The sequence below is a fragment of the Periplaneta americana genome, chromosome 9, assembly GCF_040183065.1.
Source record: "Periplaneta americana isolate PAMFEO1 chromosome 9, P.americana_PAMFEO1_priV1, whole genome shotgun sequence".
Classification (NCBI taxonomy): domain Eukaryota; kingdom Metazoa; phylum Arthropoda; class Insecta; order Blattodea; family Blattidae; genus Periplaneta; species Periplaneta americana.
The window spans coordinates 18,151,959-18,170,040 of record NC_091125.1 but is presented as its reverse complement, the minus strand read 5'-3'; the positions used below and the strand labels follow the sequence as shown (position 1 = coordinate 18,170,040).

At 34.4% G+C, this 18,082-nt stretch overlaps 1 protein-coding gene across 6 annotated transcripts in view; it reads right to left on the bottom strand.

The window, feature by feature from the left end:
* The window catches only part of LOC138705805 (CD2 antigen cytoplasmic tail-binding protein 2 homolog), a 106,290-nt gene that overhangs the window by 58,188 nt on the left and 30,020 nt on the right, over positions 1-18,082 (bottom strand). For 5 of the 6 annotated variants that reach the window (XR_011333792.1, XM_069834460.1, XM_069834459.1 and 2 more), the window contains 2 exons: positions 17,415-17,593; positions 6,101-6,311 (listed from right to left, as the gene is read on the bottom strand). Coding sequence is in view for 5 of the 6 variants with exons in the window: in XM_069834459.1 (XP_069690560.1) it covers positions 6,101-6,311; positions 17,415-17,593 (390 nt within the window). In the remaining variant the exon portion in view is untranslated. Of the gene's footprint in view, positions 1-2,987; positions 4,214-6,100; positions 6,312-17,414; positions 17,594-18,082 lie in introns of those variants that run through there. The other variant, XM_069834463.1, reaches the window with a different exon arrangement.

The window sequence follows — 18,082 nt, the reverse complement described above, 5'->3', positions numbered from 1 at the left end:
TCTTCTGAATGAACGCCATACTTGCCACGCAACTTCTCTGGCACATAGGTAATACGCCTCTGCGGAAATGTAGAAAGATTGAATTCTCTAGGCTCATCGGCTAGCCACATGACGACATACAGCGAGCCATGACACACTTTGAACTGAACATGCAATATAGTACATGATGATAGTAAAGAGAGAGGGCCTGGAACTGACGTCGTTATATTCTGTTCACAGTTATAGAAAATATTTCACTTCAATTTCTAAAGCTGGCTTAAGAGAGAGAGAGAGAGAGAGAGAGAGAGAGTAATTCTTTTAAAAATAAAAGTAAACATAAAACTGGGGATTCCAACCCTCTGAACAGTAGTTCAGAGTTTGGGTCGGGTGTCAGGTAAGTCAAAATACCATTCTGTGTGCGACACAAAAATATTTTTATACGAAATCTTATGATAAAAGAAAAAGCATAGATTGTAGCAGAGATAATTTGTATTTGCAAGCCATACTATGGGGTGGAAATGGCAAATCGACTTGCCAGGCAGCATAACTTATTCACACTTCAACTGATCAGTTAAATTGTGACGACACTTTTGTGAATTTACATATTTCCCCGATATTTACTACATTTTTATGTACATATTTCGCACTTTGATATTACATAAAAATCCAGGGCCTACTAATAACAACAATATAACATTGGAGAACAATGAAAAAACACAGTCTAAAATAAAATTGAATCAACATAGAAAAGAAAATAAAGTGAGTGTACTTGATATCCATTAAATGGAGTTACTACACATCCCAAACTTGTATTTTTATTACCTACCAGAAATATATATTAGATATACTGCCCTTGCCTCACTTCCTGAGCTGTTTCTTTGCGGGGCGAGATGCAGAGGGGGGGAGTAGGAGGTACTGGGTACCGTATGTGCCTACTACCCTACATTCAATACATCGGCCTTTTCAGGATTCCTTTCGTCAGCTATGGAGCAAGATCAGCCATGGACAAGCGAATGTATAGGCTATCCTCCCACAAAACAGATATGTCCTCATCAATTCCTGTAACTAAACACTAATACCAGTGGTACACTACAGTCTCTACTCGAGATTATCGACCTAATCACGATTACAGTTATCACGTGTTTCTCAAACTTTTTCCACCGCGAAATCCCTTTTAATCTAAAGTGTAATAGCAGAATCCTTGTAATATTTTATTAATATTTAATAATTAACAGACAAGTGAAAGCTAGTATCTCAATAATTCTGTTCAGTAGGACTAATGTATTTGCTTTTTAAGCCTGCAATCTGGTTTTATGGCGGAAAGTTGTAGTCTCATTTCTACTGTACTTCTGCATTTTGTCTTTTCGATATTTTGTTTTAGTGAACACATACGCAGAGAATCCAGTAATGAAAGTGATGAGTATTATGGGTATTTTCCGTTTTAGATGTTCATTAAACATTATTATTAAGAATATTCTTGGGTTATTATTATTATTATTATTATTATTATTATTATTATTATTATTATTATTATTATTATTATTGGTGGTGGTTTCATGTTATTATTGATTCATATTTTCGTAACATTTATATATTTTTATAGTATCCACTAAGTATAAAATAGCTACCAGAGCAGCCCAGTCGGCTAAGGTGCTTGCCTATCGATCTTGAGTTGCGCTCGAGCGCGGGTTCGATTCCCGCTTGGGCTGATTATCTGGTTGGATTTTTTCCCCGAGGTTTTCCCCAACCGTAAGGCGAATGTCAGGTAATCTTTGACGAATCCCCGACCTTATCTCGCCAAATACTATTTCGCTATCATCAATCCCATCGGTAGTAGTTGATACAATGTCGTTGAATAACCAAGTAAAAAAGTATAAAATAAAATTTAAATTCACATAGGGCTCACGGAACCCCGGAACATACTTTGAGAAATGCTGCTCTATGGTAATTCAGCAGTTGTCCAGACTGAACGAAGAGTGGCCTAGTGTGTACATACATTTTAGGAAATCGCCATCAGAGATAATAGCGATAGTGGTAACCACGATTACAGTATCCAGTATTATAAACAGTAAAAACCCCTGTACTGGCATAGGATGTTTTCAGAACATGTAATATGCTGCCGTGCCGCACGCTGCAGCTGACGTGCCAGTCCGTGCAGACCAAAGAGGCGTGGTTATAAGCACTAGGGAACTCTCGGTTCAGGACGTGAGACACGGGCAGTAGAATGTATTCTAAATCCAATAATAATTACGAATATACCGGTGTGACATATCTATCAACATCAACTCCTGATATTATAAATGTATAAACAAAGAATCTGTACAACACACTACAAAACCTGACGCTTGACAATGATCTCGAAATATAAAGCAAGGCATACAGATAAGTAACAAACAATTTAGAAATAAAGTATAAGAACATTTTTATTAGGTTAATATAGATGTAAATATTCTCAAACGTTCAAAATAGGAAACAGGCTTCTATCATACAAAATTCATAATTAGAAAGCATATATAAGACGTTTTTGTGAAATGGAAAGAGATTTAAGCAAAAAGAAGAGATGTACAACCATCCAGAAAACACTAAGCACAATTACATATATTCCACCTAATGTCTTCATGACTACAAATTAAATACATCATATTTGCTTGAAATAATAATCTCCGTACCGAATTTTGACCACGTAATTGTATACTCGTACATTACGAATTATTTTTCATTCTTCATTTGAATTAGTTGAAATGAAATCAATTAATCCACCAATTAATCCACAATATGTTGCTTGTATATACATCTTGATTACATAACTTTTAACACATATAACTTCGGAAAACATATTACAGTATATGTCTTTCACGTGTTAATAAGGTACCATAAAATTTAACACGTGAAAGACATATAATATGTTTTTCAAAGTTGTCTGTATTACTTTAGTAAGCGAAAAGAACAGGATTTCATTCCAACAAAAAAATTAAACATCAATTAAAAGCTAAATAATTATTTCAAATAATTTGTTGCAATTCATGTTAAGGCCTGAGGGAAAACCATCAATAATAATGCATCTTATGATAAAAATGGTAAGTTCTATATAAATTACACATTGCGCTGAGATTTTATGCTTCTGACAGTATTTAAGGTAGAATAAAACAAATTTTAACACAAACATGCTAAGAACAACCATTAAGAAAAACGACACGTGTGATAAATCCAAATAAATATCTCAATAAATAACCAAAGAAATAGGTTTTAGAAAAACTAACTTTATGTATGCCTTTTATAAAGGTGCAAAATTATCTTATGTATGAATTTTCACATTGATTTTTAAGAAAAGGAGATACAATTATTTTATACTTTTAACATACCCTAGCTCTTAAATGAAACAAGGATATACATCGTGGACTGTAAGAAATGTTATTATTTTCAGAGGGTTATTCTTTGAGATACTTCAAACAAAAAAGTTTAACACAATTTTGCTCGTTTTTTTTTTGCTTCATAGTGTGTTTTGGGAAAGTCATTGACTTAATTTCCAGTACGCTCAGTCAGTTTAAGAGAGCAGTGTATTGCGATGATAAAGGATTGAAGGAATTTTACATTTGTCCTTTAAATGTGCAGAACTTTTATTTGAACAAATGTAACATTTCGTTCTAAAAAGGAATTTTAAAATATTACATTTGTTCAAATCAAATTTTTGCACATTTAAAGGACGAAACTAAAATACTTTTAATAATTTATTATCAAAATCAGACAGCAGAGTTTAGGTCCCTACACAACGACATGACGTCACGTCCCTTTCTTACAAAGGGAGCATAACAATGAGTTCAATTACCTCCTTGCAACTGATGTACACCTATAGTACAGGCAGAATCAATAGGCGGGTTTTTGGTTTGGTACGGAAACAACTCACTCCACACTTTCTCTAGCGGTTTATGACCTGAACAAAGAGACCTTTCTGTCGCTCCATTCGAATGTTAGTTATTGACAAGTGCTTGTCTGTGATACTACTGTGCTAAGATTGTTCGTAACTAAATTTATTCAGGTTACTTTTGACATGATATAATTCAAATAGAGTCCCCTGCCATGTCAACAATACGTTGCCAAATCCTTGGAAGATGATTGACTCCATCTACAGCATCATTTCTGGATATCTCTGTCACTGATCCAACTAAAGCTCTTTGGATACCAACTCTTGATTGATTGCCTTGCTTCCACCCAATCTTGTAATAGTTTGGTTACCCTAGCATTACAAAAAGCTTGTAAAGGCTCGTCTCCACTATTAAACATTTAACAACAACATGTTAAATGATTTACCATCAACATCCCAACATGTTGATTGATCATGTTAATGCTAATTTCATTTAACACTTTGTCCACACTGTTAAACATGTTAAACTTACAACACTGGGAAATTCTGATAACAGCCATGCCAGTTATCATGGATGTTACATTTTTACTATTTTCAAATTATATATATTGAAAATGAAGTGACTTTTGTCAGTTTTTATTATTAGAATCAATTTAGAATATCAGTATCATTTTACAGAAAAAAGTTGTTGAATAATATTTATTATTATTGCAGAAAATAAAGGAAAGGTTCCGTTACAGATGTTACAAGATTTGTGAACTCACTTCACACCTTATTAACAAAAAGTGTAAAACTCAGGTCTCTGCCTCAAGCAAAAGGAAATTCATTCTCATAGTGTCCATGTGAAAGCTATGCAAATCTCATGGCATCTAATTAGTTCACAAAAACATAATCGCTAAATATTTTATAGCTGTTTCTTCCATGTCACGGATGTTACACACATTTTGTCATGGATGTTACAGATGAGTTAATGTCCTTAATTTTTCAAGTTTCAAAACAACTGTGACATTTGTAAGTCAAAAAAATATTCACTTGAACTCTTAATTGTTATTAACTCAAACTACTGAAAATGAATGGCAGAAAGAATATAGTACAGAGTAAAAAGTTGATCCTGGAATTAACAGTGCAGACCCTCAAAACATTTCTTCAACAATAGCTCCTTGAAAAGCATACATTAACAGCTGATCTCTCTATGAGTAAATGCTGCAAACTTTAGGGAAACAAAACAGTACCTATTACCTAGCCAAGATAACTTAGATTCAATGTCCAAAAACTTGTAAAATATTTGGCCTTTTGAAAATAAAACATTAGATCATATTAATCTACTAATTATCAACATAATGTGTGAGAGGTCCGGGAGAAAAGTATACTTCACAAATTATTGAACCATTTACAAAACACCTCCCAACATAAAGATGAGATGTGGTAAATAAGTACAGTAGTGGCAAAAAAAAAAACCGGACCGACCCTTGTAGCTGATTTCAGAGCCTTGTTCACTCCAGAGCACGATAGACTGGTAACTAAGACTTTCGTGGTTCGAATCCTGCCTTGGAAGGAAACTTTTTTTTGTTCCTTATTCAAATTTATTCCCAATACTTTTCGATTGCAGCGATATTTTACTACTTAATTAACTTATTATTCCCAGAACATGAATTTTTACCAGCAATCGAAAAGTATTGGGAATAAATTTGAATAAGGAACAAAAAAAAAAGTTTCCTTCCGAGGCAGGATTCGAACCACGAAAGTCTTAGTTACCAGTCTATCGTGCTCTGGAGTGAACAAGACTCTGAAATCAGCTACAAGGGTAGGTCCGGTTTTTTTTGCCACTACTGTGCATAAGCAAGACAATGTTATTGTTAATACTACAGTACATTATTATTATTATTATTATTATTATTATTATTATTATTATTATTATTATTATTATTATTATAGTACAAGGCATTGTGATTTTACCCTCTTTGGTGATAACTGGTATTAGTTGTCAATACTGAAGAAACAGTCAAATCAGCAATTTAAGAACTGCTCTTAAATGATCCTCACTATGATATATGCTATTTTTTTTTAATCAGTGCCTCTAAACGTTTCAGACAGATCTTAAATACTGACACATATAAAAATTCTGATGGCTTACAGGAGTTGAACAAAAGAAAACACACGCACACTCACATGTGCATGTATGTACACACGAACACACTCCATCACTATCACTCTACTATTATTATAAATTTGAATGCCTGACTATGGGATTATAAATACCTTCGCTCTCTTTGTGTGCACTTCTGGATGTATCATCAACTCTATTTCCATTTTCTTCTCCTGTACCAGCACTAGATACTCCTTCCTTTTTCTTTTCAAGTCTTGCTTTTTCCTTTTCATCAAAGTCTTCAGCATACATATCCAATGCATCATCATAATTTATTGCTGATCTACTCTCTTTCTTGACATTTTTACGTTCTGAATCCTCAATCTGAAATGAACATAAATACAATAAATAATAATTACAAGTTACCAAAATTCTAAAAATAATAAAAGAAATATGTCTTATTTAATGACACACTCAACTGCCGAGGTTATATAAGGACCGTTGGTGTGTCAGAATTTTGTCCCACAACAGTTCTTTTACATGCCAATAAATCTACTGACATGAGCCTGTCACATTTAAGCAACCTCAGGCACAGGAAACCAGCACTCTACCGGCTACATCACCAGGCCAACTCTTAAAATAATTAAAAAATGTATTTTCAACTAAAGTTTTTCCAAATATCCATTCCTTTTATGTAATATAATGTTTTATTTTAATTGACAGAGTTAAGGACATTCAGCCTTCTCTTCTACTCAATCAGTATGATATAAAATTAGTATATTGCTTAAAGTGTGCTTAAATGCGACAGGCTCATGTCAGTAGATTTACTGGCATGTAAAAGAACACCTGCGGGACAAAATTCCAGCACACCAGCGATGCTGATATAACCTCGGCAGTTGCGAGCATCGTTAAATAAAACATAACATTTAACATTTATAACATAATATAATAGCTACATAATACATCATTAATGTAATACAATAAATACAGTTTCTTTTGTCATTCCAAAATACCAATACAATAATTATGTAATAATAATAATAATAATAATAATAATAATAATAATCATTATTAAGCCTACAATATAATGAAATGATTAAACTCAATCATGATTACAATTATAACTTCAATTTGACTATGTTCGTAAGAAATTGCTTAGCCTATTCTTGGAAGTAGTTATTGTCTGGTAGTCCCTAATATTCTGAGTAGAGAATTCCATTGACGAGGGACTGAGACAATAGAAGAGGATGAATAGTAATAATAAAAATAATAATGGTTTTATTTAACCTGGCAGAGTTAAGGCCATAGAGCCTTCTCTAACATTGAACTCAACATTCTATGACGAGAAATTGCTAGGACTGGCTCTCCTGTGACTTGTGGTAGTGACTAGACTACCAAAAGGGCTCGGATTTCTATTTCTAAAAACTCTGGAAATATGTATGCACTTAGGCCATAAAAGCACTAAAATATAGCAAAAAAATTGGAAATATGACGCAAAACAAGTTATTGGCTATTTTACAAAACTGTTTTCGTGAATATTAACTCCTTGTACTGGCCATAGCAGACTGTTCAGCCTATAAATATAGCAGGGCAAAAGACGGGTGAAAAATATCCAACGTCTGTCCTCTGCATGACAGCTATGTTAACAGGGTCACTGAATGTTATGGCAACAGTATAGTTAGAACCTCTTAAGTGTCACATGTTTGGGAGGGTGAAGAGGATGAAGGTGAGACCGATCAGCAACAATTTGACCATAATCCTAACATTCTTTTGTCCTCTGTATTTTGACAATTTACTACTGGCGAATCCAGTTATCTTCAAACTTCATTTAACCACAAAATATTTCTAAAGAAAATAAATCTAAATAAATAGCCAAACGTAAACAAAATCTCTTGCCATTATTGACAAAAAACATGTTTGGAGAACTGTTAAGACTGTTGTAATGTAACTAAAAATATGCTTTTCTACCATTTTTGATCAAATATGACTTAATGCTAAAATATGGTAAAATATGGATTTTTATAAACAATAAACAATGATTTTTGGAGGAACTAAAAAATTCTGAACGGAAACTCAAAACACAATCTGGCTTCTTCCAGGATATTTATAAATTACAAAGTAAATACAATGTACAAACAACTGATAATATAGAAAAGCTTCTACTCTCAGTACAGCCACTTTCTCAGCCTGAAATTAAATGTGAAAATGATCTGATACAATACATCACTGTAAAATGTGACGTCGACCAATCAGTATTAAAATCATTAGCTATTGAAACCATATGTACAAGATATCCAATATCTGAATGGCTTCATATTTATACAGATGAATCTCTGCTTGATAAACATAGTAATGCTGGAGCAGGAATCTACAGTGACATTTTTAGCTTTTACATATCTCTTGGAACACTGTCCACTCATTATGATGGTGAATTAGAAGCCCTGAAACAGCTTTTTCATCACATACATAAATTTAACAAAGTGGTTATACTTAGTGATTATAAATCTGGACTCCAAGGACTAACATCAAGTCCTCCAGGAAACAGACTCGTAAGAGAAATTCTTTCTGCTCTTAAAATGCTACAAGGGCTCGTAAAGAGGTAGTTTTTCAATGGATACCCTCACACTGTGGAATAGTAGGTAATGAAAAAGCTGACTTCCTGGCCAAAAAAGGAACAAACATCAGACAAACTCAAAATAATACAATCTCTTTTCATGCCTCAAAAGTCAGGATCAAACACATAGTTCAGTCCTTTTGTAAACAGGAATTCCTGAAGAAAAGCGAAGGCAAACCTTGGAACATTCTGCTAGAGCTAGACAGTAATAACATCCCAGATTTACCACGAAAAAAAGGCTGTTGCTATATTTTGTTTAACAACTGGACATGATTGTCTCGCCTCTCATCTACATCGAATTAATATCTACCAGCATCCACAGTACACCCTCTGTAGAAATCAGAACTCCATCATGGATAAAGAACATTTGCTACAATTCTCAGCAATAAAGAAATTAGATGCTGATTTACCATCACAGCTCACCAAATACTATTGGGACGCCCGCAGGAGAATGGAAGAAATCTAAGATCCTTAGTATTGGCCAACAACAACAACATAATCAATAAACACTGTGACATGTTTAAAAAAAGCTAGAAATATGTTTAATTTAACTTAAGCTTATAAAATGAGACTGGGATAAAAATATGACTTGTCACAGAAATCCAATCCCTATTCATAAATACTAAGCACTGAGTTATGCATATAGCTTGGAATTATTATGGGTGAGAGGTACGACATTTCAGAATATTCTTTTCAGGAGGTGTGAGATGAATCTGATGTTTCATTCCCAAACAACTAGAGCACAGACTTTCCAATCCAGGCAATCTACGTAAAATTTGTAATGAGCAATGATGATGATGTATCAAGTTTTTCCAGAATATTCCCTTTTCCTGTGCTGTCATTCCACCACTGCTTCATAATTCACACAGTCATCCAGAAATCAATGGAAATCTATTACATTGTACCTATAATTTTTCCAGGAGACCAATGCCATGAGATTTTTGTGATAAATGATCTATGGAAGAAATCCCTGATAGCTAGCACTACTTGAGTTGTCAGTTATGGTACATTGAGAAACACAAAGTGAACCTACTTTACTCTACACAGATTAAAGCCTCCTTCACACAGCGACAGTTCTCTCATGACAGTTGCTATAGTCCACTCTCATGATGGGAAGTGTTTATACGAGACTCAGAATGAGACCATACTATCATAAGAAAATGTTAGAAGTGGGAATGGTTGAAGCCATGGCCAGAATTGTTAAATAAATTAAGGGAATCATCAAGACCCCAAAAAAAAAATAAATAAATAAATAAAAAAATAAAAATAAAAAAAAAATAAAAAAAAATAAAAATAAATAAATAAATAAATAAATAAATAAATAAATTTTTATTTTTTACATTTTATGACAGTATGGTTCATTCTGCTTAATATGGTATTTGGTTTATGAAAATATTCGAATATTTAATATTTTAAATGTTTTTTAAAAAATATTAGTGTATTTATGTTTCAGAGAAAAAAATTTATCATTTTTCACAAAAAAATTATTATCTCAGGAACTAAAATTGTCTTAGAAGGCTGTGGTTCGGCTTGTTTTATAGTAAAATTAATGCTTCATAAAGTCTGTGTTTTAAGATCTTGTCCATTCTGATTTGCTAAAAAAATGTTGTTGTCTAGTGCCTTGCATCTGGCAATGAAGCCATTAGCAGTATTAGCTAAAAAAATGTTTGAGAGGAAGAACTCAGAATACTAATGAATCATTCAATAACGTTGTTGGGTATCGAGTCCCAAAAATGGGTTTGTTGATATAATCGTCACCTGAATGCAAGAACTAGGTAACTTGATTCTTCCTATTTTGAGATATTGCCTATTTACTTACATATTGCACTAAGGAATATGTCTCGTTTTCTTTTACTTATTTGTTACAGTGGAAAATAGATGTCGCTGGTATCGTTTGATCAGTTACCTAGTTCTTGGATTACATTCTGTGCGATTTTTGCTATGCTATGATAACTAAAAAACGCAAATTTCGAGTTACCTAGTTCTTACATTCAGGTGACGATATCATCGTTGGAACTTGGTGTACTAGATGCTATATTCACATTTAATGATGAATACACTGCAAGAATACAGGCGTTCAGGGATCGGTATTCAAATAGGATACAATACCTCAAAAAACATGGCGGATGAGATAGATGTAACAAACACAACCTAGGAGGCAAGATCCAAGAGAAGGGGGGCAGTATTAGGTGAGCAGGATAGGAAGAAGACAAGGACCACCAATCAGAAGGGTTTTAAAACATTTTTTCTGTAATAGGTGAATTTTTATAGAAATTTTTACTTGAAACATGATTTACTTAAAACTACATTTTTCAACATAAATGACCTGTTTTCTCAGAAACTACTAGGTCTATCTGCATGAAATTTTTACGATACATTTCAGGTAACAGTGTGATGATATGGAATTCCTTTGATTGAGTTTTCTGTAATAGTTTATTAAAAAAATAATAATAATAATAAAAATAAATAAAATGTCTAATTCTTGTTTTTAATTTTAGAAGTTTATAAAAAAAATATTGTTTTTCTATTAGATATTTTATCATCAAAACGAATCAGTGCACTCAGAAGGAATGCATAAAAATCCTGTAAAATATCACATTTCTATACCTAGTATGTTCTGTGATAACGGGTCATTAATATTGCTGTTTTAACATTAGTAAGATAGGGCTTGACGACTCCCTTTAATAAAAGTGAAAAAATAAATATAAGAAACAGAAAATAAAAGTGTGGGTTAGGAAGTGGATAGGGAGAAGTGAAAAGTGTGCTTGATGCTTTCAGCACTCTTATGTTAGAGGTGACAAATGAAGATTCAAAATCGTTTTGCAATTTCGTTGAAAATATTCAGTTCATAGTAATTTACAGCAGAAAATTGTATTATACACCATATTAGTATGGTGTATAATTTAATACATTATTAATTATTAGTAAAAGTTCTTGTATAGTATTGTGGAATATAAAGTTACAACTCTACTGTTGTAAGTATGGAGTAATAAAGTACAAATGTACAAGAAATCTTTGTGAATCTTTGTGACTAATAACTGTTACAGCTCAATACACTTGTAATGTATTAGACCATACTTTTGTAGAATAGGGTCCATGTTGGATGCTAGCCGAAAGCTGGCCTCTTCATTGCACTTTTGGTCGTCCAAGGTCTCGCTTCCCACAAGGATTGTAGTGAAATAGCCTCTGAGGCAGCCTGTTATTGGGCATCCGTGATACATGTTCATACCCGTTGTTTCTGTATGTTGATATGGTATCAGTGATGCAGTTATGTTTAATTCATTACTGTTGTCGACATTCCATTTGTGATCATTATGCCTGTGACATTGGAGCATGTTTACAGTGAAAGGAAGCCAATTCACTACAGGATATACACGGAGTATGCAAGTGTATGTGTGTATGGAGACGACACAACCGCCGTGGTACAGTTCATTCAAGTATGATACAAACTGTCGTGAAGTGTAGTGCGCTCCGCAGTATGGCTCAGAAGGAAAGAAACACGTCTTGGAAACTAGAATATTTAGTTTCACAGTATGGTGCAGATGTATTTTGCATTCTAAATAGCAATCTGTATTGTAAACTTTGCAATGTCAGCATTATGTCTGCTAAAAACAAGGAATATAATGTTCAAAGGCACATAAGTACAATGAAACACAAACGGCTGGAACAGTAAATGTGCAGAAGGACCGTATATTAAATTCAACATTTTATGAAGACATGTGTAAAGCATTTATACCTGCCGACAAACCATTTCACAAACTCGCAAATACGGCATTCCGCGAGTTTTTACAGAAATACACTAGAAGAGAAATTCCACATCAGACTACGTTACTGAAGTAATATGTCGAGAAAATTTACAACACATGCATTACTGAGATCAGGTGTAAACTAACAAACCAACACATATGGGTGTCAATTGATGAGACGACGGATACTGTTGGACGGCATGTAGTTAATGTGATTGTTGGGGGTCTGGATCCAGAAGGCCCTGCTGGATCATACCTACTGTTGTGTGATGTGATAAATGCTGTGAACAATTGAGGTGCACAGTTCCAAAACCCTCTAAATCCACTTTTTCACCAAAATTATTTTTTATCTCTTTATAGTAAGAATTAATGCACTCTATTGACCTATATATCAATAATGTTCAAAAGAGCTCTACATATAGTGAAAAAATTCATTTGAAAAATAGTTACTATTCCAATATCCTCTAAATCCAATCTCTTACTTACTTACTTACTTACAAATGGCTTTTAAGGAACCCGAAGGTTCATTGCCGCCCTCACATAAGCCTGCCATCGGTCCCTATCCTGTGCAAGATTAATCCAGTCTCTATCATCATATCCCACCTCCCTCAAATCCATTTTAATATTATCCTCCCATCTACGTCTCGGCCTCCCTAAAGGTCTTTTTCCCTCCGGTCTCCCAACTAACACTCTATATGCATTACTGGATTCGCCCATACGTGCTACATGCCCTGCCCATCTCAAACATCTGGATTTAATGTTCCTAATTATGTCAGGTGAAGAATACAATGCGTGCAGTTCTGCATTGTGTAACTTTCTTCATTCTCCTGTAACTTCATCCCTCTTAGCCCCAAATATTTTCCTAAGCACCTTATTCTCAAACACCCTTAACCTATATTCCTCTCTCAGAGTGAGAGTCCAAGTTTCACAACCATACAGAAAAACCAGTAATATAACTGTTTTATAAATTCTAACTTTCAGATTTTTGGGCAGCAGACTGGATGATAAGAGCTTCTTAACCGAATAATAACACGCATTTCCCATATTTATTCTGCGTTTAATTTCCTCCTGAGTGTCATTTATATTTGTTACTGTTGCTCCAAGATATTTGAATTTTTCCACCTCTTCGAAGGATAAATCTCCAATTTTTATATTTCCATTTCGTACAATATTCTGGTCACGAGACATAATCATATACTTTGTCTTTTCGTGATTTATTTTCGAACCGATCGCTTTACTTGCTTCAAGTAAAATTTCCGTGTTTTCCCTAATCGTTTGTGTATTTTCTCCTAACATATTCACGTCATCCGCATAGACAAGAAGCTGATGTATCCCGTTCAATTCCAAACCCTCTCTGTTATCCTGAACTTTCCTAATGGCATATTCTAAAGCGAAGTTAAAAAGTAAAGGTGATAGTAATCCAATCTCTACTTTTCCAAAATCCTCTAAATACCATGCGACTTTTCCAATATTCTCTATAACCAGTATTTATTTTTTGCATATTCTAGTAGTGTAGGCCTACTGATTGTGAGATCTGGCACTTGGTATGCCTTATCATGTTTTCCCGCAGGTAGAGTCTTTGGTAGATTAGAAAAAGAATAAGGAAAATAAATACGATCACTGATTCTTCTGAATACATCAGAATTTATGTAGAAGAAGGAACTGTTAAGAAGCTAGTATATGATGTTCCTGTCAACAGCTGGAAGGAAAGGAGTGACACAGGTGCTGAAAGCTTTTTCAACTTAGCCCCTTCTAAGAGAATTTTCTTCAAAAAGGGAAGTCAGGTGTATTAGTGAGAGGAGAATGCCACTATCGTAACGATTTTGGAGTTTACCGAAGTCTTTCGAAACGAGGAGAAGCGATCCATGACTTGCAGTTGCAAAGAAAACAGTTTGGGGTGGCAGTAATAAAGGAGAAAATTCAAGATATTGATAAACTTTTTTCAAAATATTTCGGTCCTTTGTGGAAAACAAACAACGATCTGGAATTTTATGCCCATCTCATCAATGAAAATGGAGAGCAAGCAGAGGAAGCAGAAGAAGACGAAGGAAACATTTTGGTTACCTAAATCTGTGCTTCATTGGCTGGTCATGATAATATCTTTGAAAAATATTGGAGTGAAAGAGGTCAAATGACTTTACTGTCAAAAGCCTGGCATTAGAAAACGACAACAACAACAACATTTTGGTCACCTGAAGCTGTAGGAGTAAATGTCAATTTATAAAATGATGGTTCAAAGTAAACCCTGGACTGAGTTCTATTTTTTATTGCTGGAATTCCATTATGATATTTGTGATTATTGCATACATCTGGAGATATTTTTGGTCGATGAAAGTGACGACCTGAAGCTGTAGGAGCAAACGTGTATTTGTAAGGAGATTGTTCAAAGTAAATCCTGGACTGAATTCTATGTTCTTTATTGCTGGGATTCCATTGTGATATGTGTGATTGTTGCATACATTTGAAGATATTTTTCTCTTGGAATTCAGCTCAACAGTGTTCTATTAAGAGTTGAGTAATGATTACTTTCGTATGTATTCGAGCACGTAGCCCACCATATCCAAATTTGTAGCATGATTATAGGTTATTTTCTTTATTTTATTGGGTTATTTTACGACGCTGTATCAACATCTAGTTTATTTAGCGTCTGAATGAAATGAAGGTGATAATGCCGGTGAGTCCGGAGTCCAGCACCGAAAGTTACCCAGCATTTGCTCGTATTGGGTTGAGGGAAAACCCCGGAAAAAACCTCAACCAGGTAACTTGCCCGTACCGGGATTCGAAGCCGGGCCACCTGGTTTCGCAGCCAGACGTGCTGACCGTTACTCCACAGGTGTGGACTATAGATTGTTTCTTGAGTAATTCTTTATCTTCAATCTGCATTCTTATTTACGTGAACAGTATAATAATAAATAATATCCTTGTAAAGCTTCTATAAAAAAATATGTTAGCTGAAATCTACTAAGGAAGAGACGAGTGAAGTGCTTTGTGTGGAGTGTGCCATTGTATATTTGCCGGCCTGGATGGCTCAAGCAGTAGGGGCACGGCATGTCTCTATCACTTGGTCCGAAAGGTTGTGGGTTCGAGTCCCGCCTTGGGCATGGGTGTTGTGTACGTACTAGTTTAAGAAAGCGGAAAACAGAGAAAGAGAAACGAAAAAGGGGGGAAAGAAAAAATGGATAAAGGGAAAAAAAACAAAGTAGAGTAAATTTCTACAAAAAAAAAGAAAAAAAAAGAAAAATATGGGGGCAGAAACATGGACATTACGACGAAATGAAGAGAAACAAATAAAAGCATTTGAAATGTGGATATGGAGAAGAATGGAGCATGTGAAGCGGACAGACAGAATAAGAAACGAAGCTGTGTTGGAAAGAGTGGATGAAGAAAGAATGATGCTGAAACTGATCAGAAAGAGAAAAAAGGAATTTTTTGGGTCACTGACTGAGAAGAAACTGTAGAAGATGCCATGGAAGGAATAGTGAACGGGAGAAAAGTTCAGGGCAGGAGAAGATATCAGATGATAGACGACATTATGATATACCGATGATATGCGGAGACCAAGAGGAAGGCAGAAAATAGGAACGATTGGAGAATGCTGGGTTTGCAGTGAAAGATCTGCGCATGGGCAGAACATTTATGATTGAATGAGTTGAAATCTTTGTTTTCATAGGCTTCATCTCGTGTCTAAAACTTGACATATTTAAAGTTCCTTTCCAATATCTGCTAAATACATTTATTCCTTTCCAATATCCTCTAAATAAAGATTGAGTTCCAAAACCCACTAAATACAAAAAAGAACATTAATTTTTGGCAATATGGTTTATAATATTTATATGAAAAATTATATTGATGTTTTCTACTTTCAAGTTAAGTTCACTAGAAAAAAAAATCAGTCATTTCAAAATAAAAACAAAAGCAGTAAAAGTTTTTTTCGTTTCCTGAAAAATTTGCTCAAATCGATTTAGAGGGTTTTGGAACTGCACGCCTCAACTACAATATGTAGGGTTTTTCAACATGCAATGCAATTATTATGGCCATCAAGTATAGAGCATGACAAGGTACTTCTGATTGTTACCGATGCAGCATCCAATATGTTAAAGGCAGTAAACATACAGAAAGATGGTATGCATCACATGTCTCGCCCGAACAGCAGAGGAGGTTAGACGCCATTCAGAGAGATGTATGTATTATTCTCTTCTGCAGACTGTACAGTACAGAGTGCTGCGTACTCTGTGTACCTATATCCTGGAGTGAGTTGGCTTTCTTTCACTGTACACATGCTCCAATGTCACAGGCCTAGTGATCATATAAAATATATCCGACCAAAGGTCTTAGGACTTCTCATTTCTGCACTTCTATTCTTTGAAGTTGTCAGAATGTTAAGGTTCATGTTTCTGAGCTATATTACAAAGTTGGAATTGCCATGACTTTATAACATTTCGAAATGTCTCTGGTAGACTTTTTTATTATGTCTTACTAATAAAAACTCTTATACAGACATTTAACTGTCTTATACTTACACAATGAATAACTCATTCATAATTCGTATGTAAATTCCAATAATCACTACATATGTCATGTATAACAGTACAACTGTTACATAGCTATGTCATAGTTTCGTCATTACTTCATTACAAAATGTGATAGAATAATAAAATTGTGGTTCTCTATTGCATCCGATTCTGAGCGTTAGTGTGCCACGCTAAGTATCGACAGTACAACTGGACCTGGTCGATTACCACATTATATTTTGGTCAAAGAGTATAGCTACAGCAATATTATTCTAATTCTTCTGTGCTCCTTGGTTTGTTCTTCTGTGGTTACAAGGCAACCATCATCGTAAAATGACAATCTATACAAACAGCTTTTAGAGGGGTGCCCATTTTTTTTATCTCTGTACAACACTCAAACAAGGGATTTCTGTATATAACTACTGCAAAGCAATTCCCATGTATAATTACAGGCTGTTTATACATCCATAGCTTATGCATGGTTTATTAGTAATGTTTTCTGTCCCAACTCTACTTAAGTCTCCTATAAAAACTATATATGGTTTATTAGTAAGACCATATATCTCTGAAATTTATGTAAGAAAGCCATTCTAGATATTTATCTAAATGAACTTACCAACTTCGATATATGTTCATAGCTTTCCTGGTAAATATCCATGTTACCAGTTTCAGTAAGGAGACGATTAGCCAGTTCTGTCAAATCCGTTAGTTGCTGTTGGTTTCCCTGTTGACCATCATCTTGTCCAGCTTTCTTTTGCCACCATCGCTCTGATGCTGACATAGTTTTGTTGCCTCCTGAGGAAGTAATAGTTCTAATTTTTATTTTGCATTAAAAAATTTAAAAGACCATAAATTAGTGAAGAATAATAAACAGAGCTACCTCTAATTGAAGTTCTGGCTGATATGTACATCTATTATCAGGCAGTAGGTACATCACTTGATGATATGTATCAGAGGAAGATTAATTGTTTGTATACATCTGAAGTCTGATTAGTGTAATATGTAACTAGTCAGCGATGTATGCAATTATCTCCTGGCCTAGATGCCTCATGAGTGATGCTTTATGGTGTCACTTATGAGGTTCAGACCTGTCTTCGGACAGTTGACTAAACCACAACAATAAGCAGATCAATATTAAGATATAGAGATTGTATAGATAGTTTAAGAAGTAGGAGGAAAAGAGAAAAAATGGAAAAAATGGAAAAAATTGGATTTGGACTGATAGATTCTGCCCTTGGGCAGACAATTACGAATGAATGAAATAAACAGGTACATAGAAATTGA